This window comes from Brienomyrus brachyistius, unplaced genomic scaffold (genome assembly GCF_023856365.1).
Source record: "Brienomyrus brachyistius isolate T26 unplaced genomic scaffold, BBRACH_0.4 scaffold69, whole genome shotgun sequence".
Classification (NCBI taxonomy): Eukaryota; Metazoa; Chordata; class Actinopteri; order Osteoglossiformes; family Mormyridae; genus Brienomyrus; species Brienomyrus brachyistius.
In genome coordinates this window covers 695,812-721,512 of record NW_026042344.1, presented here as the reverse complement: position 1 = coordinate 721,512, position 25,701 = coordinate 695,812, and the positions used below count along the sequence as shown (strand labels likewise).

Here is a 25,701-nt window from a genome sequence, read left to right as displayed (position 1 = left end):
CAGAGCACATGGCACAGCCCACATTAGGGATGGGGGGCACAGATCACATGGCACAGCCCACATTAGGGATGGGGGGCACAGATCACATGGCACAGCCCACATTAGGGATGGGGGGCACAGAGCACATGGCACAGCCCATATTAGGGATGGGGGGCACAGAGCACATGGCACAGCCCACATTAGGGATGGGGGGCACAGATCACATGGCACAGCCCACATTAGGGATGGGGGGCACAGAGCACATGGCACAGCCCACATTAGGGATGGGGGGCACAGATCACATGGCACAGCCCACATTAGGGATGGGGGGCACAGAGCACATGGCACAGCCCACATTAGGGATGGGGGGCACAGAGCACATGGCACAGCCCACGTTAGGGATGGGGGGCACAGAGCACATGGCACAGCCCACGTTAGGGATGGGGGGCACAGAGCACATGGCACAGCCCACGTTAGGGATGGGGGGCACAGAGCACATGGCACAGCCCACGTTAGGGATGGGGGGCACAGAGCACATGGCACAGCCCACGTTAGGGATGGGGGGCACAGAGCACATGGCACAGCCCACGTTAGGGATGGGGGGCACAGAGCACATGGCACAGCCCACGTTAGGGATGGGGGGCACAGAGCACATGGCACAGCCCACGTTAGGGATGGGGGGCACAGAGCACATGGCACAGCCCACGTTAGGGATGGGGGGCACAGAGCACATGGCACAGCCCACGTTAGGGATGGGGGGCACAGAGCACATGGCATAGCGCACAATAGGGATGGGGGGCATAGACCACATGGCACAGCCCATATTAGGGATGGGGGGCACAGAGCACATGGCACAGCCCACATTAGGGATGGGGGGCACAGAGCACATGGCACAGCCCACATTAGGGATGGGGGGCACAGAGCACATGGCATAGCCCACATTAGGGATGGGGGGCACAGAGCACATGGCATAGCCCACGTTAGGGATGGGGGGGCACAGAGCACATGGCATAGCCCACATTAGAGATGGGGGGCACAGAGCACATGGCATAGCCCACATTAGGGATGGGGGGCACAGAGCACATGGCACAGCCCACGTTAGGGATGGGGGGCACAGAGCACATGGCATAGCTCACGTTACGGATGGGGGGCACAGAGCACATGGCACAGCCCACGTTAGGGATGGGGGGCACAGAGCACATGGCACAGCCCACGTTAGGGATGGGGGGCACAGAGCACATGGCACAGCCCACGTTAGGGATGGGGGGCACAGAGCACATGGCATAGCCCACGTTAGGGATGGGGGGCACAGAGCACATGGCACAGCCCACATTAGGGATGGGGGGCACAGAGCACATGGCACAGCCCACGTTAGGGATGGGGGGCACAGAGCACATGGCACAGCCCACGTTAGGGATGGGGGGCACAGAGCACATGGCACAGCCCATATTAGGGATGGGGGGGACAGAGCACATGGCATAGCCCATATTAGGGATGGGGGGCACAGAGCACATGGCATAGCCCATATTAGGGATGGGGGGCACAGAGCACATGGCACAGCCCACGTTAGGGATGGGGGGCACAGAGCACATGGCATAGCCCATATTAGGGATGGGGGGCACAGAGCACATGGCACAGCCCACGTTAGGGATGGGGGGCACAGAGCACATGGCATAGCCCACGTTAGGGATGGGGGGCACAGAGCACATGGCACAGCCCACGTTAGGGATGGGGGGCACAGAGCACATGGCACAGCCCACGTTAGGGATGGGGGGCACAGAGCACATGGCACAGCCCACGTTAGGGATGGGGGGCACAGATCACATGGCACAGCCCACGTTAGGGATGGGGGGCACAGATCACATGGCACAGCCCACGTTAGGGATGGGGGGCACAGATCACATGGCACAGCCCACGTTAGGGATGGGGGGCACAGAGCACATGGCACAGCCCACGTTACGGATGGGGGGCACAGAGCACATGGCATAGCTCATGTTAGGGATGGGGGGCACAGAGCACATGGCATAGCTCATGTTAGGGATGGGGGGCACAGAGCACATGGCATAGCTCATGTTAGGGATGGGGGGCACAGAGCACATGGCACAGCCCACGTTACGGATGGGGGGCACAGAGCACATGGCACAGCCCACGTTACGGATGGGGGGCACAGATCACATGGCACAGCCCACGTTAGGGATGGGGGGCACAGAGCACATGGCATAGCCCACATTAGGGATGGGGGGCACAGAGCACATGGCACAGCCCACGTTACGGATGGGGGGCACAGAGCACATGGCATAGCTCATGTTAGGGATGGGGGGCACAGAGCACATGGCATAGCTCATGTTAGGGATGGGGGGCACAGAGCACATGGCACAGCCCACGTTACGGATGGGGGGCACAGAGCACATGGCACAGCCCACGTTACGGATGGGGGGCACAGAGCACATGGTATAGCTCATGTTAGGGATGGGGGGCACAGAGCACATGGCACAGCCCACGTTACGGATGGGGGGCACAGAGCACATGGCACAGCCCACGTTACGGATGGGGGGCACAGAGCACATGGCATAGCTCATGTTAGGGATGGGGGGCACAGAGCACATGGCACAGCCCACATTAGGGATGGGGGGCACAGAGCACATGGCACAGCCCACGTTACGGATGGGGGGCACAGAGCACATGGCACAGCCCACGTTACGGATGGGGGGTACTATAGACTTCATATGGGAAGGAGAACCTTTCTAAAGCATTTATTGGACAATCTAAATTCAAGCATATATGATAATTGTCAGTGTTGTTGCTGTTCATTTTAAAATGTTCTCCTGCTTATTTCCACCTATGGTCATGAGTTCTAGTATTTAAACTACGCGTAATATTGAACTATTAGGTATGTAAGCATGAGGATTCATGCCTCCCAGCTGGGATGGCCAGTCTCTTCTGTTTAAGCAAAGCTGCTATTTGGAGGCATGGAATTCTGAGATGCTGAGCTTAACACAGGAAGTAAATTTAAAAGAACTGTTCTTAAATAATGGCAGAGGGAAAGAGAGAGAGAGTAAGGTGCACATTGCCTACCCTGCTGCCCTTCTCCGGGATACATGAACACCCTCGACTGCAGTCCCGTCCGGCACAGGGCTCGTGGAGATATATTCCCTGGAAAGAAAGCAAGAATTAAAATCAAACAGCCTCACATTCTTTTAATTGACTTTTGACACCCCAATCAGATTGGACCAGTTCATAATTAAACCCCACACAGACGAAGACATGATGAACACAGAGGACAAATAAGCAAGTAAAGCATCGGGTGATGGCATATCGTTACACTTCAGGCTTTTTCTTAACCAGAATACAGTCCCTTTAACCACTATGCCACCTACTGTTTTAATGCAGAATTAAAAAAAGTATCTGCGTGACTTAAAAAATATAACAAGTTATACTTCCCCAATAACTAAGGCAGAGGCTAATGAATGGAAAGGTAGGTTTTCATAATAAAGTCACAATGAGCATCACAACCTTTATATCAAGGAAAATCAGCCGGATGCCAAACCTCAAAGAATCTAACAAAGTCAAAAAGCGGCACCATGTCCTCTTCCTTCACAATGTGGGGCACACTTGTTTTACACAGACCTTGCAGTACATCTGGTCCAAAAGTGGGTGAGGGACAGTGCACAGGCCCTTCCCAGCCATTTGTCGGAGTACATTCGGACTAGTGTGGGTGCATTCTCATCCCTGAGGTAGTTTGTTGTGTGGCGGGTGCAGCAACGCACCGCATCAGTACATGCTCCTTACCTCTCTCTAACAAAAACAGGCTGAAACGAACAGGAAAAACACAAAGAATCGGGCATATTTCCATATATAGGAAAGAATACACTTTTTATTCCTCCTTTAGAAAAACAGCCTAGAAGCATATTTCCGCTGGGGCCCCAAACCTGTGTGTGCATGCCTGATTTTTCAGTAGCGTGTGAATAACAATTTCTGCTTTTTCCAAAAGGACAGCTCTCATCAACGGTTTGAATTCCACAGCATCACAAGGCAGCATGCACACCTGAAGGTGGTTTCACTTTTCTACATACTTGGCCCCCATACCACTGTGATATCACAGTGGGAATCGGAATGCAAAGAAATCAAAGAAATGAGTGTAATGACAGGAGAATTTTGCCAAAATGGGGCAAATGCTGAACCTTTAGATATCATGGTTACATACTGTCAAATCCCAGCATGCTACATGATATCTTTAAATTTGTATCAGATCTCTTCAGAGATCATTCCTTTGCCAGATATTTGACTTGCTATAATCCCAAAGAACGAGATTTTGCAACCAGAACACAAGATTTCCTGTGATCAACATTTTCACCCTATTATTTTCTCCCACTAACAAATGAAATAATGTTGTTCTCAATGAAGTAAAACTATTAAAATCCAAGCAACCTGCATGTCTGGGTCTCCAGCCGGCACGCCATCACCAGCCTTAGCAGCTGACAGAGTGTGAACCTCCTTGAGCCGGGTCTGATCGCAACTGTGCCACACTGGCCACTTTACATGTTTGCATTACTGACCCTTATAAGTTGTTTAATGCACCTGCCAGTCTACCTGCATGCATTTGTAAGTTGGTTTATGAAAATATACAGCAACTTGTGCTTATAATAAGTTCATCTGCTCTTTGCTTCAATCCCACCGCAGGCACACAAGAAACTGCGAAACACATCTAAATGTCAGTATGCGAGGGCGACACTGCCTCCAGCCAGGCCCTATAAATAAAAAAGGGAAGCTGTGCTTTTTATAGCCGTGCCCTGGCCTGGACTTAACAGTGTAAGGAGAGAGAGGTGGAGGGGCAGAGACAGAGAGGGAGTGCAGGATGGGGCATCCCCTGGCTCACATGCAGGCTCACTGCAGAATTCACCAGGTCCCTATGTAAGACAAACAAGACCCCAGCTCATGTAGAGGCTGGGAGCGGCATCCCTCTCCTGCTGCACATGTCAAACAGCCACGCCTTTCACTGGATCATGATGCGTCTGATTCTTGTGGGAAATGTTTAATTACTGAAATGGCAAAAGGCCCACTGATCCACAAGGTGAAGTCGCAGGTGAAGCAGTGCACACAGCAGCTTTCAGATGGTGAAAAGTGAAAACACTTTACGGTTTGCGGCTCTGTAGACGCATTACACCGATTCCTTTTAAAGAGACAGGAGCCTTGACATTGCTCATGGGGGGGAAAAAATATAGGGTGTACGGTGGAATTCCTCCCCCAATACAGCTCACCTGCAGAACCCAGGAGCCACATCACACTGAATCATAACTTGTCAAAGGACTGTTTTAATGACCTGGTGCTTATGATTGTTTAGCGTTATTAACTGAATTGCTTGCTTCATGAACTCCCAGGCTGACACAGTTGCTGCAGACCCATACGCTCATTCACTGCTGCCCCTGTTGGAAATCATGTACAGCTTTGTACATGCGCAGTCACACAGATCTGCCAAACACCTCTATGAACCCTGGGACGCTTGTCCCTGAGGATTGCCATTGCTCTTAGCTTGAAGTCAGCTAAAGCAGTCACAGCATCAGCATGCCAAGCCTTTGCTGTATGACAATAATAAATGTACAGAGTCCCCATTAATGGAAAACCTACCCTCTAACATACCTCTGACTGAAGTAGTAAAATGCTGGCTCATTCAGGGGTAAAGACACCCCAAAGACATCCAAAGAAAAAGACACTGCCAATAACCACAAGATCACCATTATAAACATTAGTATAAACAAGAGGAATAATCATTACACTGATGAAACATACAGCCAGAATATCTGCCATAGCTCCACCAGTCTCCCCACCAAACAAACCATCAATGTGAGAGAATATTACTTCAGGTGACTCACTGTGGAAAATTCCTGGAGTTCCCAGTTAACCACAAAGACCGGGCTGGAGCCGACTGGCTGGCAGTCAGAAGAAATGCAACATGTAAACAGGGATTCATAGAGCACTTTGATAGTGTTCAGCCCCACATACTGAGGCTAAACGAGGTCAAATGAGGCAACATCTGCTTCTCATTTACGACCATAAACAGGGACTGGGAAATCGCAGGTGTTAACATAGTTAAAGGAGACTAATCATATGCTGAAGAGCTAATTAAGATGGTGGAGCAGAAGACATCCTCAAAATACCAACAGATAAATACAACAAGTTCATCAAACAGGTGGGTATATTACCTAACCATGCTCCTCCTTAGGATTTTACTACAGTATTTTAAAGTCGCGCTGGAAGATATCACATCGCAATATGTGAAATATCTGCATGTGTTTATTATTTTTATAATCAGCAGACGAGGCGTGTAAACTCCTTTTAACGCACTTTATTTCTCCTACATTTTTTAGTACCGCCATCAGTGCTACATTCCTTAGCCATGCTGCTTACCCCGTTGCCCCCTGGGTAACTGAGTTCTTCCCGAACTATACTCATAACATAACAAATGTAATACTGTGACATTTATAAAACAAAAAGGAGATTTGTAAATCCCCAGAGAATCACGCCCTCTTGTTTATTTCATAAGCAAATGACAGCAGAAAATCGTTAGGGCTGCAACGATTCATTGAGTAACTTGAATAACTCGATTACAAAAAATCCTCGATGCAAATTCTTTGCTTCGATGCTTCGTGTAATCCGCACAACTATGTACTGCTTAGTGATCACCCTATTTCACTCAGAGGTAGAGGAAGACAGGGAAAATAGCGAGGAAAGTCAGAGAAGAAGAAAAATGTCAAGTTTGGGACCATTTAAAATAAAAGAAAAGCGAAAATACTGTACAGTGTGTCCATTGTAAAACCGAATTAGTTTACCACAATAGCACAATGTTAATGATTCAACATCTCAACAGAAAGTACCCAGTCTATGCATCCAATCCACAGAGTGGAACCAATACAAGGTAAGCGCGAGCGTTTCACTCACATCTGCGGCTAAAAATAGACCTGCGATAGAAACGTATTTATGGACATATGTGTGAATTAAAAAGTATAACAAGATTCAGCCCAAGCAGCCCCTATTTTTCCTCAACAAAAACACTGATAACACAACAGCACGGAAAATGACGCTGTCGTAGTATAATTAACATGGAGCTGGAGCCTGTCTATACACTAAGAGCAAAGAGACGGTTCCGTTACAGAGATGGCGAACTCAGGTGGAATGAAGGAAAACAGCAGCAGTGCTTGTAATCTCTATTAAACCTTTACTGGTAAAGAGCTGGCGAGAGTCCGTAATCAAACCAGCTGTTCAACAAGCTGAAAGGTGAAGAAAAGTGATGTTTTCAGCAGCTCCCATCCACCACCGTTTGTCTTACATAGCAGCAAGGTTACAGTAAAGCTATACAAGGTAAAATAGAAGCTATTTGTATGCAGATAAACTGTTAGCTTAGTTTGACACAATATTTAAATTTGGCAACTTGCAGCAGGCTGACAGCAGCTGTACGTCATACTTTGTCACAGTGATACCTGCAGTTTGCATGCAGGGGTGAGTCTAAAGGGGAGCATGGGGTGTACTCAACTAGATCTATTTCAAGGCTTTAGTAATATTATTTTGCAGATTTAGATTAATATGAATAATATTACATATATTATTAATATTATTATAATTAATATAAATAGCAAAGTGCTTTCTGTGTGTTCCGGCAACATCTCCACCATCAGAACGTTTATTTTCTGCAGCAGGAAACATTGCATCAAAGCAGAGAGCAAGCCTCAGTTCTGAGCATGTTGATATGCTCGCTTTTATTCATTGCAACCGCCACATGCTCCTTTAAAGGCTGGCACACACACACTCATTCTCTAACACACTCAAACACACACACTCTCACTCACATTCACTTACACACGAACATGCACACACCATTCCTACCTCATCCAGTAGATACAATCTTGTCAGAACTTTATGTCTCATATAAATGTACAATACAGAGTAATTTTAATGTATGCCTTAGTTTAAAATATATGAATACCTTTTTTCAGTAATTTTATTTGACATTATTTTATTTTTGCATTTAAGAAAGTAAATACACCAGGGGCCTGTACTGCGAAGCGAGGTGACTGGCTTATCGGGGTAACTTGTCAGATTTAAGGTAGTCTGGGCAAAATGTGACTGAATGAATATGAAGTCCATTTAAACTGTGGTACCTTAAACCTGATAAGTTACCCCGATAAGCCAGTAAATCCACTTCATAGTACAGGCTGCTGCTCATTAAATGATGTAAAAATAAATTCCTGATGAACAAATACAAATATTACTCAAACATCAAATAACTTTACTGTAAATAAATGCCATTAGGATGTCAAACCATAGATTTACTGGTAGAACATGAGCAAGAAAATGAGCCTGTAAAGAAATATTATCCCGAGGGTCATTTATGAAGCAGTGTATTTATAAATCCAAAGTGTGCTGCTATTCTACCTATGCACAGTGATACGCTGTCAAAGAGGGCCTGCAAGCCTCCTGCTACAGTATAATGGACATAAACCTTTTTACCACTGAGCCGCAGTGGAGTTCTCAGCATAACTGAGCAAAGCCAACAAACTGCAGAAAGTTACAGGAAAGCATCTCCATGTAACAAAAGGGAATGTAATGAGGGAATTCAATGCAGCCATGGGACTTGAACCAACAACCTTCCAATAGGCATAGCATCCTAAAACGCTGAGTCACACATCATACCCCAATGTCAATGCATTTCAGACACCAAAAAATAAGATATGTACTGATTGGTTAGTGTTCAGTGAAAGATGAGGGACCACAGGTGTAATGGTCTGTTGGGGTAATGGCTGTTCACTCGGGTCCGGAACACCTCTTTTGGGGGCCGTTTTAATACGGAATGCAAAATCACCTATAATTCCTATATTTATGCAGCTGTACGCACTTTCCAGGTGGTATTTTACACTCCATACTACATTACACTGCACTGCAGATATTCAGAACTTCTCTAAGGGTCCGTTTTTAAATTTGATTTTCTACATTTTTAAATTGTGAAAAAAAAAAACTACATCTTCAACGGGGACAACAACAACTTTGGTAAGTAAACTAGCAAGCAAACATAACCTAAAGTGGTAACATTATAAATACATTATTTTTTTAAAAAAAGCATTACTTCAAAATATACGCAGCTTGGATATGGTACAAAGACTGGAATCCTTATGGAGCCTTTGTAGCACTCAGAAGCACAGGGGCATGATTTATATGGAATGCAATAAATACCACTACTACAGAAAGATAAAGCCACTCTGGCCTTTGGCGTGGGGGGACGCGGTTTCCAAGTCCTGGAGCCTGGGGGCAGCACCACTCAACTTCCTCTGATGCAAGCCCAGCTCTAGAATCTCAGTACTGCTCCGTACGTCAAAGCCAGACCCCATATGTATATCATCACCGCAAGGTGGCTGTTGCATTGTCAGTCAGTAAAAAAGCTTCTGAGATTTCAATGGAAGTAATCCGATAAGAGATCGCTTAGGATTCAAACAGCATGAAAGGAAAGTCATTCAGTGTGCACATTGTAACCATCACATTTACACAAGCTATTTTAGCAAGCCCAAAAGGACTGCCTCTACTTCACCAAAAACAAACCGGATGAGCCCTTTACAGACCTTTTGTAACCTCTGCCGAATCCATCATACTCTGCCTGGCCAGATGACAGCAGGACAAGGCAAACATGACCCGGGAGGATCATTGCAGTTTGGTAGAACATCTATGATAATGCAGATACAATTTTAATTCCCATCAGTAATTACACCAAAGAAATTCATAATGACACTGATGATTTAACTATAATGATTATAAGGATTAATTGCTGCTTTGAAATAGTAGTTACACTAAACGTGTAAAGCAATAATGCAAGCTGGCTGAAGTAATGGATTTGCACTTTAAAAGTAAGCTGAAGAAAGTAACTGGAAACAGCCTGTCGAGGTGGGGTTGGGAAACCATAAGAACAATCGACTTCTAAGAGGTTGACTTTGCCTTGAAGTGATAACGGGCCCCTGTAAGCAGAAGCAGCTGGTGTCCAAGGATACCCAGCCCCTCCTTAGACTGTCTGTAAACTGTTGCGTGTTTTTTTGGTTAAAAAAGAGGTATGCAATTGTTGCTTGGGGAGCAGATCACGAGACGAATGAAACATTGCTGAGTGTCTGTTCCCCCAAAAGCTTTGCAGTAATAAAGTGTCGTCAGACTCTACAAACAAATCGACTTCAGCAAAATTTCTACCATAGATCTGGGGGCCCATCCAGGGTCAGAGAAAGGGAGCAGCCAGCGCGGACGGACAGTGACAACCGGGGTGTCCTGTTAGAAGGGATCGGCTGGATGTCACCGTCAGCCAAGGAACAAGGAAAAGTTACTTGATCCGGGTCAGCATTCCGGCCTCGTCAGACGAACGCCTGGACATTGCAATCCGATCAACGGACCGAAAACAAAGGGAATCTGTAAGTTGTTTTATTTACTTGAAGTCAATGTTTAAGTGGCGTCACGAAAGTGTGGTATGACAAACGGGAAAAGCATTGGGTGGCAGGGTGGTGTATTTGGCACATATAAATTATATCGATTGCCTATCTTTGTGCAATGAACAGCCCAACAACCTCTAATAAATAAATACAGGGTTCACTTCAAAGTCTTACCACCCACAGCATAAAGAAAGGTCCCGTCTACTCAAATGTAAGCTGGTGGATTAGCAAATTCCTTTCGCAATGCTGGGTCATTTAGTCAATAATATTAAAGATGCACTTGGCTTAGACCTTGCCTATGCCCCATAGGACTGTCTGGCGTTTGAATCTAAAGAGATTTCATGCTCCTAAACTATTCTAGTCTGGCAACCCTTTTTTCTTCAGCAACATCCTTTTTAAAACGAGTCCTGAATAGGGGCTGTGTCCGAATTCAAGCACCGCACCCTTCTAAGGCTGCATTCGAGACCAAATGAATCAGAGCGGCGGGACAAGGCCATTCCATTTCAAAGGCTCCTTCAAATGCGTTATTCTTCGAGATCCCAAGAATCATCACTCGAACCTTCAAAGGATGCAGCTTACAAAGGCTGCATAAAACCACATCCTTCGAAGGATGCAGCCCTTGAATTCGGGCACCAGTCACGCTCTGCACTATGGGCAAGGTTATAGTAAGCCACTTCGCAATGAATAATCTTTGAATGGAACTTTTATATAAAACATTTTGAAAGTCTAAAGAAATACATGCTCTTTGCAACATTTTGTAACCAAATACGTGATGAACATCTTTTAAACTGTTGAGCCCAGTCAGCAGGCAGTCAGGTAGGTCAGATTAATCTTAATTAATTTGCTCTCTCTTTGTTGTTCAGACACTTTGTCTCACATCCTAGAGATGTTAAAAGTGTTTTTATGGCCTTTTAAATGTACAGATTTGCATTAAAATATATTTTAAGTTAGGAGTATTAAATTATCAAATGACTAATCACACAGTCCCATTCTATTAATCTCCATTTTTTTATTTGCTTTGTATGGTATTTCAACCAATTTCACAACAAAAAAAAATATTTTTCATATTATTAGTCTGTATTTACTGGCATCAGAGGTGGAGCCTGTTTTATTAACCAAAAAGTTCATATTAAATTTCTTTTACGGGAGTCGAGGGGTCGCAGACCTGGATAAGACACTCCTCAGGGGACAAGATCTTACTGATCTGATAAGTGTAAGATTGATGCCTGCTAAGGGACAGCATTTGCTTGGCATGTTCATGCCTGCGAGACACACTTCTTTGTCCAATTAACTGCCACAGGTATGTTTAAAGGAGCCGAGTCAGAAGGGAAATCCTAGTGGATGTGGCACAGCAGAAGCTGAGGCCCAGCACAGACCTGCGCTGCTGCACAAAGTTACAAGGGTGCTAATGCTCGTTTAATCCGCATGAAGTCAAGAGAAGGAGCAATGCAGAAAACAGAGCCCGTCGCCCCCAGGCATTTCACAGCCCCAAACACAGGAGGCCCTTTGTGCTGCACACTTTAGAATGGCAGGTCTTGGCTTCCCATATAGCTTGGAATTACTCCTGAGGGACACGGATTTCCAGGGTGACCCTAAGGCCACCTCCCCAGCGGGGAGATAAAGAGTGACACATTCCTCACGTGAGTGCAGGGCATGCCGGGGCTCTTCAGATACAAAAAATGTCATGTTTTTTGAAGATACATCAATCCTGCGTCCAGAACCCAATATAATAATAATAATAATAATAATAATAATAATAATAATAATAATAATAATAATAGTTTTATTTATATAGCGCTTTTCATACACTCAAGAACACTTTACAATTCAACAAAACCTTAACCCAGTATCATAGGGCTACCCTGAAGTATAACAGATCCACCTGCCTCCTCATATTCTCATTCACTAGGAGTAATACTGAGCAGCCCTGGACGACAACAATGCCTCCAAATTTCACACTTTGCTAGGAGATGCGACACTGCAGGGAAACTCCCACGCAGCCATTCCCACAGCTCACTAAAGGGATTAGGCTTCACGGCACAGCAAGCTCAGCTGGCAAACCCAGGGAAAGGGTCTAGGCCAGTGGCTGGACATGCTCTCTGTCAGCACTGAAGCTACAGAAGTCACCTCAACAAGGTCAAACATCCGGCGATTCTGTTTCCAAACACAACCTCAGCCTTGTGATGCTCAGCAGCAGACACATTTCTAAACTTGGTGATTGTTATGGACAAAGTCTGGATAAAGGGCAGTTGGGGACAGGTCGCTATGGAAACAAGAAAGGGGAGTTTAAAGGCATGAATAGAGTTACGACCCCATGACTGCCAGTAGCTGGGCCCCAGCCGGCCTAGTGAGGGGGGCTATCCAGACAGAGTAACATGACCTTGCAGTGCCCCAGAGACCCTCTCCCCCGAACCAAAGCCAGGCTTTGTCTGTGAAGCTCTCCTTTTATTATAAATGGGGAAAAAAAGGAAGGGAGAATCACACAGCACACTGAAATGTCTCTGAGGGCTATTGCCGTGAGACCCTAAACTGCTGACGTAAGAAATCCCAAAATGACAGTATAACCAATCACTTGGAAAGCATTTACACCAACTAAGGTGACGATGCTACGTCCAACATGTACGACACCCAAGAGAATTGAACTTTAAAACCAGACCGTGGAAAGGCATCCATACATCCACCTATGCAGTTTCTGAAACAGCTTATCCTATTCTGGGTCGCAGGGGGTCCAAACTCCAAAGCCTATCCGAGAGGCTAGGGGCGCAAGGCAGGGAACAATCCAGGGTGAGGCAACAATCCATCGCAGGGCACACACACACATGCACACCTATGGGCAATTTGGTAAGTCCAATTAGGCTTTTGGATTGTGAGTGAAACCGGAGTACTCAGACGAAACCATATGCTGACACGGGGAGAACATGCAAACTCCACACACATGAAACCGTGGTGGAGACTTAGAGAGAGGTGCGAGGTGACAGTGCTAAGCAGTGCACCACCATGCCACCCCACAGTGAAAATCAGATACGTTTAATTAATAGTTCCAAGCCTTCCCAATCCTCCTTTCCTTGGTACAGTGTGCAATTAAAATTCTCTTTTATATTTGAGCCTTAGAACACGTAAAAAAAAAATCTAAACATGCCACTTATTAACGAAGTGTGTGTGTGTTAGGCAACTGGTCTCTATGTAAAGGCAGCTCAGCTAAGCATGTTCAGGAGACAGTTTTGAGTTAGTTTACTTACTTTAGCTGCTACTGCTATCTCTATAACATCCTGCTATTACATTGCCTAACTGAGTGAAACTAAATGAAAAAGACTCCGGATAAACCGTGGACAGACAATCCCTGCATTTTCAAAAGCCTGCAATACTAAAATGCAACGCAACACAAAGGTAAGTCCATTGCTAAAGAACACGAACAAACACCACCAGTAAGAGACGTACAAATTCTTCTTAAATCTCCTGTGATTTAGACACAGAGGAGCTAAAATTAAACAAATATCTCCACCCCCCAAGACACATAACCTAAGACAACTGTTAGGAAAACTAAGCCTGAGAATATCTAATGAATCACGTATCACAACTATTTTAACCATGTGGCCTGTCCTTTCTTCCGATTAATGATTAATCATGATTTATTTCTTATGCTGATTTGAACAACAACATGCACATTTTAGGTCAAGGAATATACTGACAGAATTTGATCACTGGCAACTAAGTTTTTGGGATAATTATGTCTTCACATGTCTCTCAGTTAAATACTTGTGGAGTATTTTCTGGGGATTATCTGTTAATTGTAACCTTTTAATTAGCAGCAGTGTACCAAACCCCTTAAGACGCTGGAGGGCCCTCCCCTCTCCATCTTCCTCAGCTGTCTGCGAGATCTATCACCCCACCCTGACCACCGACTCAAACAAACAGTGCAAACAGTACTCTGTATACTGAGATTTTCAAAGATGGAATCTTAGAGTTTTAGTGATTTCATTATGGAGTAGTCATTCAAGTAGAGTAGCAGGATCAAAACAAACAAACAAACAAATATTAAGCTCTGGGGATGAGAGCTGTGCCACCCACAGACTAGGTACCGTCACCGACTGGCAGCTGATGACTCCTAATCCCCAGCCCCGTTTAGCTACCTTCACACACTGCTTTCTGTAGGGTTTCACTGGAGCCGTCCCTGTGAGGGGGATTCTGGATAATTATTTGGGCACATGGGCTTGGCAGCATTTTTCTTCTTTCAAGCCTTAGTCATTCCTCTGACAGAAAAAATTCTTGGTAAGCTTTCAAAAAGCATCGCATTAGTGCTCAAACGGCTCTTTGTATATGACGACTGAAAAATTCCCAGAGGTTTAGTTTATATACTATAATGTCTACTTTCTTATTATGGTAATGTAATCCCTCTGAGCCATCCATAGACACTGGCTATGAATGCATCCTAATTTATACACTGCACAACACGAGGGATGCCTGATCTCACAGGCAGCGGTGCTGCATGTTTGGTCTTGCATGCAAGCTTGTCTCTCATTCTGAAAGATCTCGTATAAGCGAATCACCTCACTGCCCTGGAGTGTCGGACATGACCATTCTTTGTTCATTTCCTGCTAGCTAATCCAGGATAAATCTGTGCTTGTGTGTTCATCTTTAAACTTACTTAATACAACAATGATCCAAGATAAACCTTCTCTACAAACAAAAATCTACACACTGTACAGGGATACTTTGGTTTTCATGAGGACATCACTGTCTATGTTGACAGCTTCATTTTCTACTCCGGCTTTCTGGCTCTTCAGTCAGGCTCCGTTGAGCATGAATTCCATTCATGAACCAATAGAAACAAAAACACCAACAAAATTTTCCATCAGAGCCTGTCAAAGCCCCCAGATCATCTTCTGCCACCATAAGTCTGGCAGGCGGCTTGTCAGGACCTCCCAGCATTCCCTACGCACACCAAAAACACCCGACAAAAGGATGATGACGTTCTTTGTCATCACTGGAGCCGCATTGTTGTTTGTTTTGTACGTACGTTTGTGCAGTACGAGCAGAAGTACAAGTGAGCATGCCGAGGAAAATCTGTGTGTTTCTGTGCATTTCCTCTTATCCTTTATATAAAAATAATTGCATTTAAATGCATTTAGGCCAATTGGCCTTTGTGTTTGCCCCATGATTGACTGGCATCCCATCCAGGTGCACTCAGCATTGTAGCCTGTGTTGATTGGAATGAACTCCAGGCCCCTCCCACAGGAATCTGTCCATGATAACATTAGAAGATGGAGGAAGAAATCAAAAATGTAATTTCTACCAAAACCGTCCATAAAAGACCCACCTAGCAGAGTGCTCTCCATACAGTACATCCCTTTAATGTCCAGCAGGGCTCCAATGAAAGTGGTGCCCTTTCTGGGAGCTGAACCAGCAACCTTTCACTGACAAGCGTATTTCCTCAGCCGCCGGACGCCCTACCTGTGCTTTTTCATGTTTAGCTTAGTTATCCAAACTACAGGTCTGTTCATCAAATAGGAGTAATTCAGACACATCACCACAGAAAGCTTAGCTGGCCACCCTCAGGTCATACCACACCCTGCACTGCTGCACCCTTTTTATGTCATGATTAAAACATTGGATTTCACTCCTCATACCTCCACAAACTGCCATTTAAAAAAAGATGCCGTAACTGAAACGGGCGTCTAACAGAGAAGTCTGATTCACTGCACATCAGTGTGTGGTAGTAACCTGCAGACAGCGTTTTTAAGCTATACTTAGGGCAACATGTGAATGTACAGACAGAGCCCTGCGATGTTCCTACCTTACAGAAAAGCGCTAGAGTTCCCTACCATCCATCTATTTTCCAAACCGCTTATCCTACTGGGTCGCGGGGGGTCCGGAGCCTATCCCGGAAGCAATGGGCACGAGGCAGGGAACAACCCAGGATGGGGGGCCAGCCCATCGCAGGGCACACACACACACCATTCACTCACACACCATTCAAGAGTCCCCTACCATAACAGAAAAAAACTGTGATTTTACAAATAAGAACACAAACATTTGCAAAAATTAAGGCTGACAGTTCAATTTATGATAAAATCATCCCAGACACGTGAAGACTGGATTACAGTTATAATCTCTATGGAAATCTGAATCCAGAGTTTCTGTCATTTGTTTACATGAACATGGCATCAGTGACTATGAGGAAGAGAATTTATATTTTGTTCAGAGAAATATACTGTAAGACAATAGGATGATGTGGAGATGACATGGTGGCTATAACATAGATAGGTAGAATAATCATGAGAGGATCGATAAAGCATTTTGCACAGATTATGCAAACAATTTCAGGGACCCCTGCAACAGATCCCAGAGCGATAGCTTTTACTCTGAAGCAGTGTTTCTGAGCCAGCGCAGGTTGTAGTTCCTACCAGGAACTGAGAGGGAGCAAACACATGGACCATCTGGGGGTCCCCAAGGACTGGGGAAATGGCAGGGAACAAGAGGGAACAGATGAAAAAAAACATTCAGGCATTTGACACTCCAATGTGGTAAGCAATCATTTCTCAACTATATGGACAGGAATCTTCCTTATCTTCATTTGGCAAAGTAGATAGCTCAGACAGTACCTGCGGACCCTGCTCCTGAGCAGGCGCTCCCTTGACCTGTGGCCCCCACACAGGAGCAGCCGCCCCTACCGGCGGACCCTGCACCGAAGCAGCCAGCTCTACTGCTACCTGCGCAGCCGCTTTCGCTGCTACCTGCTGCTCCCGAGCAGGCGCTCTCTCAGCCTGCGGACCCGGCTCCCGAGCAGGCTCTCCCTCTACCTGCAGCTCCCGCGCCCGCGCCCACGCCCACGCCCGAGGCGCTCCCTGTGCCTGCAGGTCCCGCGCCCACGCCCGAGGCGCTCCCTGTGCCTGCAGGTCCCGCGCCCACGCCCGAGGCGCTCCCTGTGCCTGCAGGTCCCGCGCCCACGCCCGAGGCGCTCCCTGTGCCTGCAGGTCCCGGTCCCGCGCCCACGCCCGAGGCGCTCCCTGTGCCTGCAGCTCCCGCGCCCACGCCCGAGGCGCTCCCTCTGCCGCCAGTGACTGTGCCCCCAGTGACTCCCGTTCCTAACCCCACTCCAGTCCCTTCTGCCCCAGTCCCCGAGGAAGTCCCGGAGTACACCACCGTCGCTCCTCCCTCCTTGGAGGTGGAGGAGTTTGAATGGGACCCCTCGGGGACCCTCGATGACTTCTCGGTCCTCACCCCGGCGAGCTGGACCCCAGCCAAGGACCCCCATGTCTGTGTCCCGCAAGGGGAGAGGACACCGATGTAGGGCTGAGGGCCCCTCCCACCCTGCCCCCTGGCTCGCCCTCCCTCGCCTGCGCTGGGGCTCGGTCATCGCCTGCGGGCTCCCCAACGGCGGCTCCTTGGTCGCCTGCTGGTCCCCCACCTCCGGCGCGTCAGAGGACGTCGCCGCCTACTGCGGCTCCCCCCCTCTCTTTGCCCTCGCCTAGGTCCCCTCCAGCTCCTTCGTCCCCTTCCCTGGGTCTCCCTCCTCGGCCCCTCCGTCGGTCCCTTGCCCTGCCTCCTCTGCCCCTCCGCGGTCCCCTCCGGCTCCGGCCTCCCGCCTGCCTCCTGTCGCCCGCTGGGGTTCCCTTGGGCTCCCCTTTATTCCCCCTCTTTCTCTCCCTGGCCTCCCATCTTGGTCCCTCCTGTCTCTGCTCCCCCTCGCTTTTTTCCTCCTGTCTTTGTCCCTCCTCTCTTTGGTCCTTGTCCCTTCATTCCTCATGTCTCTGCTTCTCATCCACCAGTGTTCCCTCCATTCACTCCTGACCCTTTTGTTCCACCTGTTCTCTCCATGTCCCCGTTATTTATCTGTCTGTCCGCCTTTCACGTTTGTCAGATTTTGTCCTTCGTCCTGTCGTTGGCTGTGTTTTGTGCCTCGGTCCTGTTCCCTGTCCCTCATTGATTATTTTGTTGTTCTGTTCCAGGTCCCGTTTCCCTCGTCCAGTCTGTCGCCTCCTGCTGGGTGCGCCCGGTGAAGCGTGCCTTTGGGGGGGGGGGGGCTCTGTCATGCCCGGCTCGTCCACTCCTTGTGTGTGCCACGCCCCCTGCTTACCCACGTGTGCTTCCCTGATCGTACCCAGCTGTGTCCGTTTACTTTCAATCAGTCCTGTCTGAGTCCTTGTCTTACCAGAGTTCAATGTCTGTCATTGATGTTAGTTGGTGTCTGATGTATCCTGGTCCCCGTCTACTCATTAAACCCCGTTTACCCCTTATTCTGCCTGCCTGCTTCCTGCTCACTCGCCTGCACGCTCGATCGCCCGCTTTTAATCGCCGTGATCGTGACAGATAGCAGCTTTGCACATGGAGCACTGATCATTGAGCCTCAACTTCAAATATGATATGTCTCTCAAGACTGGGTGGAGAGAAACGTTTTAAAACATTTTAAATGACATGAGCCTCATTCCTTCTCACTATGCTTCACTGTGAAAATGTGGAATGAGTTCCACTTGTGAAAATGTGAAAAGTGCTCATTAGGTGCCAGTCTTGAAGGGGTCTGACGAACTGATGTTTAATTTTGCTATAAGCATATAACATATGTTGTGAGTGTCTTGAAAATGAAATGATGGGTGCAAGGCACTGAGCGAAGTGGGCATGGTTCCCAGGGGGCTGAGAAAGTCCTTGAGAGCTTTCACTGCTCCGTCGTGCAGTCGGCCTTCCTCCCATGCTGCACTGCACAGCTGTCAGGTTGCAGCCGGAGGCACTGTGGCCTCCACCCAACAGGACCAGGCTCTCTGAGTTTCTAAATAGCTTTGAGGTACAGGCCTGTGAAGGGGAATGTCTGGGTTGGCCCGAGATGCCCAAGCCCCAGTGATGTACCAGCCCGCTAACGGCATCATCATTACTGTGAATGTCACAGAGCGTGTCTGACTGCAGAACCCCACCGTTCACCCATGCAACATAACTAGCAAATACTTGCCACTTTGCATTTTTATAAAGGCAGCCTGCTGGGAGATTTTGCATTTGCTGTCATGGCAGTAATTACATTTAATAATTGTGGAAATGCAATACATTTAATCCATAAACTATCACCTATCTGTGAAAAATATATTCGCATGCAGTGAGTGGAGGCAACCATCAGTTGTTTATTTACACCAAAACTGTTGAATAAAGAGAATGAAAGTGCGAATAATGTGTCTGGGATTCATGGTTAGTCAGTTGTGAGGATGAGTAACTAAGGACTTTTTCCTTTCTTGAAAGGAGGAATGGTTGAAGTGCATACTAAGTTGCATAGTAAAAAGTATGCAGACTTTTTAAAGTGTACAGCTAACAGACACAGAAACTGTATAACCTTGCCTTCATCAGACTCATGTTCAAACATGAAAGGCTTTCAGCAGACAACATGGAGACCCACGGCCGGGGGGTGTGGGGTTAGGGGGGAGCTCATTTTTATTTTGTCAATAACAGTCTTCTTAAACCTGTCTGGACTGTGCGAGGGTAGGACTTGAAAGCTGAAGTTACATCATAGAGCTGTGCTAAGGGCCAGGAAAACACAACGGGGTGAGAGCAGCACATGGGCACAGCACATGTAGAGGCTGACGCAGACCCAAAGATGTATGCTGACTGTAGCAAAGAGACAGGACATGAATTTCTGCTACTCTGGGTTATTGAGCTCAGAGCCAAGCAGGTGATTCAGAGCTTCCAGAAAAGCTAAAAATCAGTACAGTGCAGAGTGTCTGACACAATATTGAGCTGGACAACAGGATAGTTCATTTTCCTGTTAGATTCAATTACATTTACAGTAACATAGCACATAGCAGCCATAAATCAGTCTGCTGCAAGGCTGTAGCCCCCACTGCCACAGGGCGTCAGCATTCAAATACAATCTTTAGTCCACGGAATGCTTATTTTGAATTTTGTGCTTTTATTGCCCAAGCTGAAAAGTTGAAATACTTTCTAAAAGTGGGTTTTTTCTTTCTAACAAAAAAAGAAAAAAATATATAGAACTAGTTTTTGCATGATAGAAATGAGCATTTTCCAGTATTTAATTTCCTACATTACAGGCCGTACCACTTAACATTCCCCTTAACGAGTGCATATATCTCATTCAGAACTTTTTGAATTATGCTACAAGAACAGCCATAATTTGTGAATTGGGATAAAATTATGTCTTCATAAATCAATAAGAACAGACATACCCAGTAGTACTATGCAGTTTCAGAAATAACACAATCTAACCAATTTAACTCATACTACATTGCAGAGGACCAAGGGCCCCTGCATTCCGTAATAGAATTCATCGCATCAAAAGAGAAGGGTGTGAGAGAGAAAATACCAGTGTGAAGATTTATTTCAGAAAGCAGCAATTTGACTCTTTTTTACTTTTATCTTGGCCAATTAAAAAACAAAAAAACTGACAAAAAACAAAAACACAGAACTAAATTCAAAATGACAAGCATGACATAGACCCCTTAGCTACCATACACAGAAACATTGTGTGCAGCACCTTCAGACTTTCAGAGATCACAGAAGAGCGCGGATTGGTCTAATTAGGCACCATGTAAAAGTACCGGAGAAAAAAAAAAACTCATCCACTCAGTGAGAAATCTACGGCCTTGAGGGTGTTACACCTCCTTACCCAACTCATTGCCGGGGACCTAGAACAGAAAGCTGTTTATGGGCCATTAGAAACGTCTACAGTTGTTGATCATCTCTCTAAAAACAAAGCCGTGCATTACGTGACTTCAGGAGGTAGAAAATCCAAATATTTGGTAAGAAAAACACAAAAGTCAAATAACAGTTTGACGAATGGCGTAAAGGCATGGAAAGTAAAAAATATCATTAGTCTTGTACAGTGATCCAAGCCAAAACCAAATTTTAAGGGCACTGTTTCAGGCCCGCTTGCATGCAACTAATACAGGATTTCAGATTAATATAGATAAATTGTGATAAATGTACCTGATCCTTCAGCTAAGATGCAGGCAATGTTTTACTGATAGATTAAAACCAGAACAACACAATAATAGCAGTATGCTAAAGGCACGGTCAGGACAGCTTTAACGCAAACACCGCTTCAGTCCGCCTACCATAAAACATTGAGTGGTTGACAAGCAAGCTGTGCTGTTTAATTCTTGAGTGAACTAAAAAGTTATGCATCTAAGGCTACGTTCACACTGCCATGCTGAAGTGGCTCAAATCAGATTTTTTTTTGCCTTAAGGTGACACAGATCTGATCTTTTCAGGCTATGTGGACACGCAAATCTGATCTTTTCAAATCGGATGTGTGTCACTTTCTTATGTTGTACTAAATCAGATACGTATCTGATTTGCGGCCATGTGACCTGAATGTGAACGCTCAGATCAGAATTCATGTGGCTGTTTGCTTATACGCCTGCGCTGACATCATCAGCCTGCGCCGGCAGGCTCGTACCCACACATCTCTTGGTGCAGTAGTTCCAGCAATAGCTGCTAAAACAGAAAAAGCTAGCCGCCTGCCTTTTTTTCTCCTTTTCGACCTGCTCATGTACCGCTGATTCACTGTTTGTTGTCCTCCAGAGCAAAGCCTGATATAGTGAAGATGAGGTCTTCATTAGGAAATGAACTAATGCTCCTAGATAGCTTGTCAACAAAAGCATGGATCTACTGATTGAAAACAGTTGCTCTGTAACTAGAGCAGTTGCTTTTTTTATTAGCTGCAAAAGACAGGCCTGTTTTAGTCTGTTTGAACAGATGTTACAAATCTGGTCTAAAAAGCTACTTGTTAGTTTAGAAACACCGACAGCCCAGAAGGAGGTAGTTCAGACATTACAAATCAGCACCAGATTTAAAACAGATTCAGAGTTTACGCACATGTACTGTTTTCATCAGCAGAACAGCTGAACTCGATGGCAGATGACGAAGGTTTAACCTGTTCAATGCAAGAGTTTCATACTTAAAGCTTTACAATTGTTTCACAGACTGTCATTCCTTGGTCATTTTCTCTCAACGCTATCAACACTGGATGATATCTAAAATTGACCCATTAAGCATCACTGTTTCACCTATTTTTTTCCACACAGCTTTGCTTTCATCAGCTGTCCAAAACATACAGGTTCGGAGAACACTATAAAAATCATATGGTTGTCTCAACAGAAGAATATTTGAACACAGAGAAATGCAATTGACTTCTCACTTCATTTTGTTCCACTACGATGATGAAGATGATTATCTTCCCCACTTTTTATAAACAAATGCACGACAAGCCAAAGAACACAGTCACAGGGTTTGGACTTGTTGGTTACTGCCTTTCTGTAAGATAAATATCTCATGTCAGAGAGACATGGCTACCTTTAACTTTTGTCTTGCATCTCAAAACGAGGCTTTTGTTCTTTTCCTTCATCTGCCAAGTTGGAAGCTACCCCCATTCCTTCAGGACATGGAGGCAAAAATGCTGTGAATGAAGCAGGCAGGTGTTCTGGTAGCCCAGAGCAAGGGGCTAAGCACAAACCTGTCCATTGTCAAGACAACTTATTTATTAATGTCCCTTTCGCGACAGGCTTAGGGGAACAGATCATGCATGCCAGGGAGGAAAGGTAACCAAATTTGGTTGGGCATTCTCAGCACTACACGGCCATAAATTTATTCAATAAAGATTCAGCAATAGTTACTGATAAGCAAATTCTAGAGTAAGGTGATGGAGGAGATAATAAGTGAAAAGCTATATAAAAGCAAAATGCTTCAGATAACAGGCCTCATAAATCACACAGCAGGAATGACTCAACATCAATATCAAGAGGTGTTTGTAAAAAGGGAGAAAAGACCCGGGGCAGTTACAGGCATTTAGCATTCTTGGGTTAGTAACAACAAACCAACGCGCACGTGTGTGTGTGTGTGTGTGTGTGTGTGTGTGTGCGCACACGTTTGCGCACACACACAGCAGGCCACCATTTATAAAAGACAGTTAGTATTTTGGCCAGAGGCTCAGCCACTGATTGTTAGAAACAGCACAAATTTGTCTGCCATAACTAGGATGCTCATCCAGGGTTTGGTTCACAGAATTCCATAAACAGCCCCTGTCAAGGAGCACTGTGATTTTTTTTAAATATATGGGCCTCAAATTCCTGATGCATCAAAGGTTCATTCAACTCAGCAGTGGATACAAGCATAAGATTTGTTCCATAGAAAGCTCAGGAGATGAGTGAAGTGATATTATTATTTCAGTTTGCTCTCTAAATCCACACTGTCCCTCAGCAACTTTCACCTTGGCTTAACAATCACACTATCGAACATTAAGAGGCAGAAGCATGCCCATTCATAACTTCTGTTACTTTTTCTACAAAAAAGAAAAACATCTGCCTTTCTTCATTATTATAGCATCATATATAGAGACATCAGTATCTCCATCTATAAGAGATGTCAAAATAATAAATCAAAAAAAGGCAGAAAGGCTGCTAATATGTTGAAGAAATGAAAACGTAGCTTTCTCCATAAAACAGAATTGCGTTACTCCCACACAGATTAATTACAGGCAATTTGCAGAACATATTCTTGAAGTCCGACTGTACCATGAGGTTCCAGAAGGACTCAATGAACCCTTGTGACCTTCTTAGAGTGCAGCTCCAGAATAAAGGCCGTTACAAGCATGAAGGAAGGATGCCTGTTCCATGAAATAACAGGATAAGGAAGCGATTAAGGGTCCCATTCTGACTCCTCTAAATCAGCTCAACACGTGGATGTGATCTTGGGGAGTCTTAAGGTAAATTTATTTGATATGAAAAATAAAAGCAAATGCCCCTCAGTGCATTTGCTTGAGATGGGGAAAATTGACCTGGAAGTCTTGCCTTGAATCACACTAAATTCCACTATGATGGACTTGGCTTTTCAATAGACATTCTCATACATATTCTACATTGTGGGGTAAATACACATAACACATAACTATTTTGTCAATTATGTAACCTGCGTGATATTCAAATCCATGTTCTAATCAGTTAATCCTCTCTTCCACCCTCCAGCTATCGAGGCTGGTGGGTCTTTTCGTCATCCAGAAAACCACAAACTTTTCCACAGTAATGCCGAGTATAAATTATTTCTTGTACAGTTGATGATGAATCAATTACAACTGCTACTGTGTACATGCTATTTAAAGGAACACATACCTGAGAAAGTGATGTCACCCGACCAGGGGGCAAGGACGCTGCAGGGTAACATCTACCCTGCTTCTCATTCTCATCAGATTCCAAGAGAAAGGGATGGTAACACTTTACCTGAAGCTGTCATCTATAATGCATTATATCATTATAATGGTCGTGATAAGAATTTAAAGAATTAGAGCATCTTCTGACAGTTAAAAGGCATTACAGTGTTGATTAGAATACCTCATAAGCTCCAAGTAAGCTCATCTATAATGCTCTATAGATTCCTTCATGATGAATTATAACAGTCAGTATAAGAATTAAGGATAATTTATACTGCGTTATAAAGGTATCTATTGTGCATTATAGATGGCAGCTTCTTTATTATGCATTACAAATGCTTAATAAACATGGCTATAATGAGCTATGCCTTTTTCTAAATATTTATAGTCATATTAATAATGCTTTATGAATGCATTACAATGTGCTATCAATTTGTTCATAGATTCTTATAGACATGGCATTCATAGAAACTGAAAGAGTTTCTTATGTCGAAGCTCTTCAGGCTTCCTGACTGCAGGACAGCAAATAACGCTGCCGGCAGCTGGCTAATGCAGTGGAGGAATGCTCCCTAGGCTGACGAGCACATCAGGGGGAGAGTTCTCGACAAGTTCTACCAAGCAGGCTGGGAATTCCTGCTATGAGTGGCTGCGAACACAAGCATGACATGTGGGAGGGAGTGAAGACCACACTGTCTGAGAGCAGATTTAGACTCTAAAAGTGGATCAAGAATTTAGCCCCAGTTCAGTCATTCCCATCTGTCCCAGCACGCATATGGTACACACAGCTGTTTCCAGCTGTGATCACAGGCATCACTTGCAGTATGTTACTCCTCGGTGATTCATTTTGTTTGGAAAGCAATCACTCTGAATGTTTGTCATAAGCCAGAACCTTCCAGAGGCTCCTGCCTTTGATAACGAATCACAGGGGCAGGGAAAAAAAAAAATATCGATTTTATAATTAATTGCAATCTGGGTTTTGACGATTCTATACCATTTCACCCCAAAATCCCTAAATCAATCCAGTTAATTTATGCGTTTTCCCTATGACTTTGAAAATATTTTTGCTATATATTATTTGTATCAGTCCCATTATCATTCTCTCACCTATAGGGTTGCAACTGTATTGTGCAATTG

At 45.4% G+C, this 25,701-nt stretch overlaps 1 protein-coding gene across 3 annotated transcripts in view; it reads right to left on the bottom strand.

Moving 5' to 3' along the window:
• The window catches only part of LOC125725662 (collagen alpha-6(IV) chain-like), an 85,927-nt gene that overhangs the window by 54,120 nt on the left and 6,106 nt on the right, over positions 1-25,701 (bottom strand). For all 3 annotated transcript variants that reach the window (XM_049002530.1, XM_049002529.1, XM_049002531.1), the window contains one exon: positions 3,055-3,132. In XM_049002530.1, the coding sequence (XP_048858487.1) occupies positions 3,055-3,132 (78 nt within the window). The remainder of the gene's footprint in view (positions 1-3,054; positions 3,133-25,701) is intronic.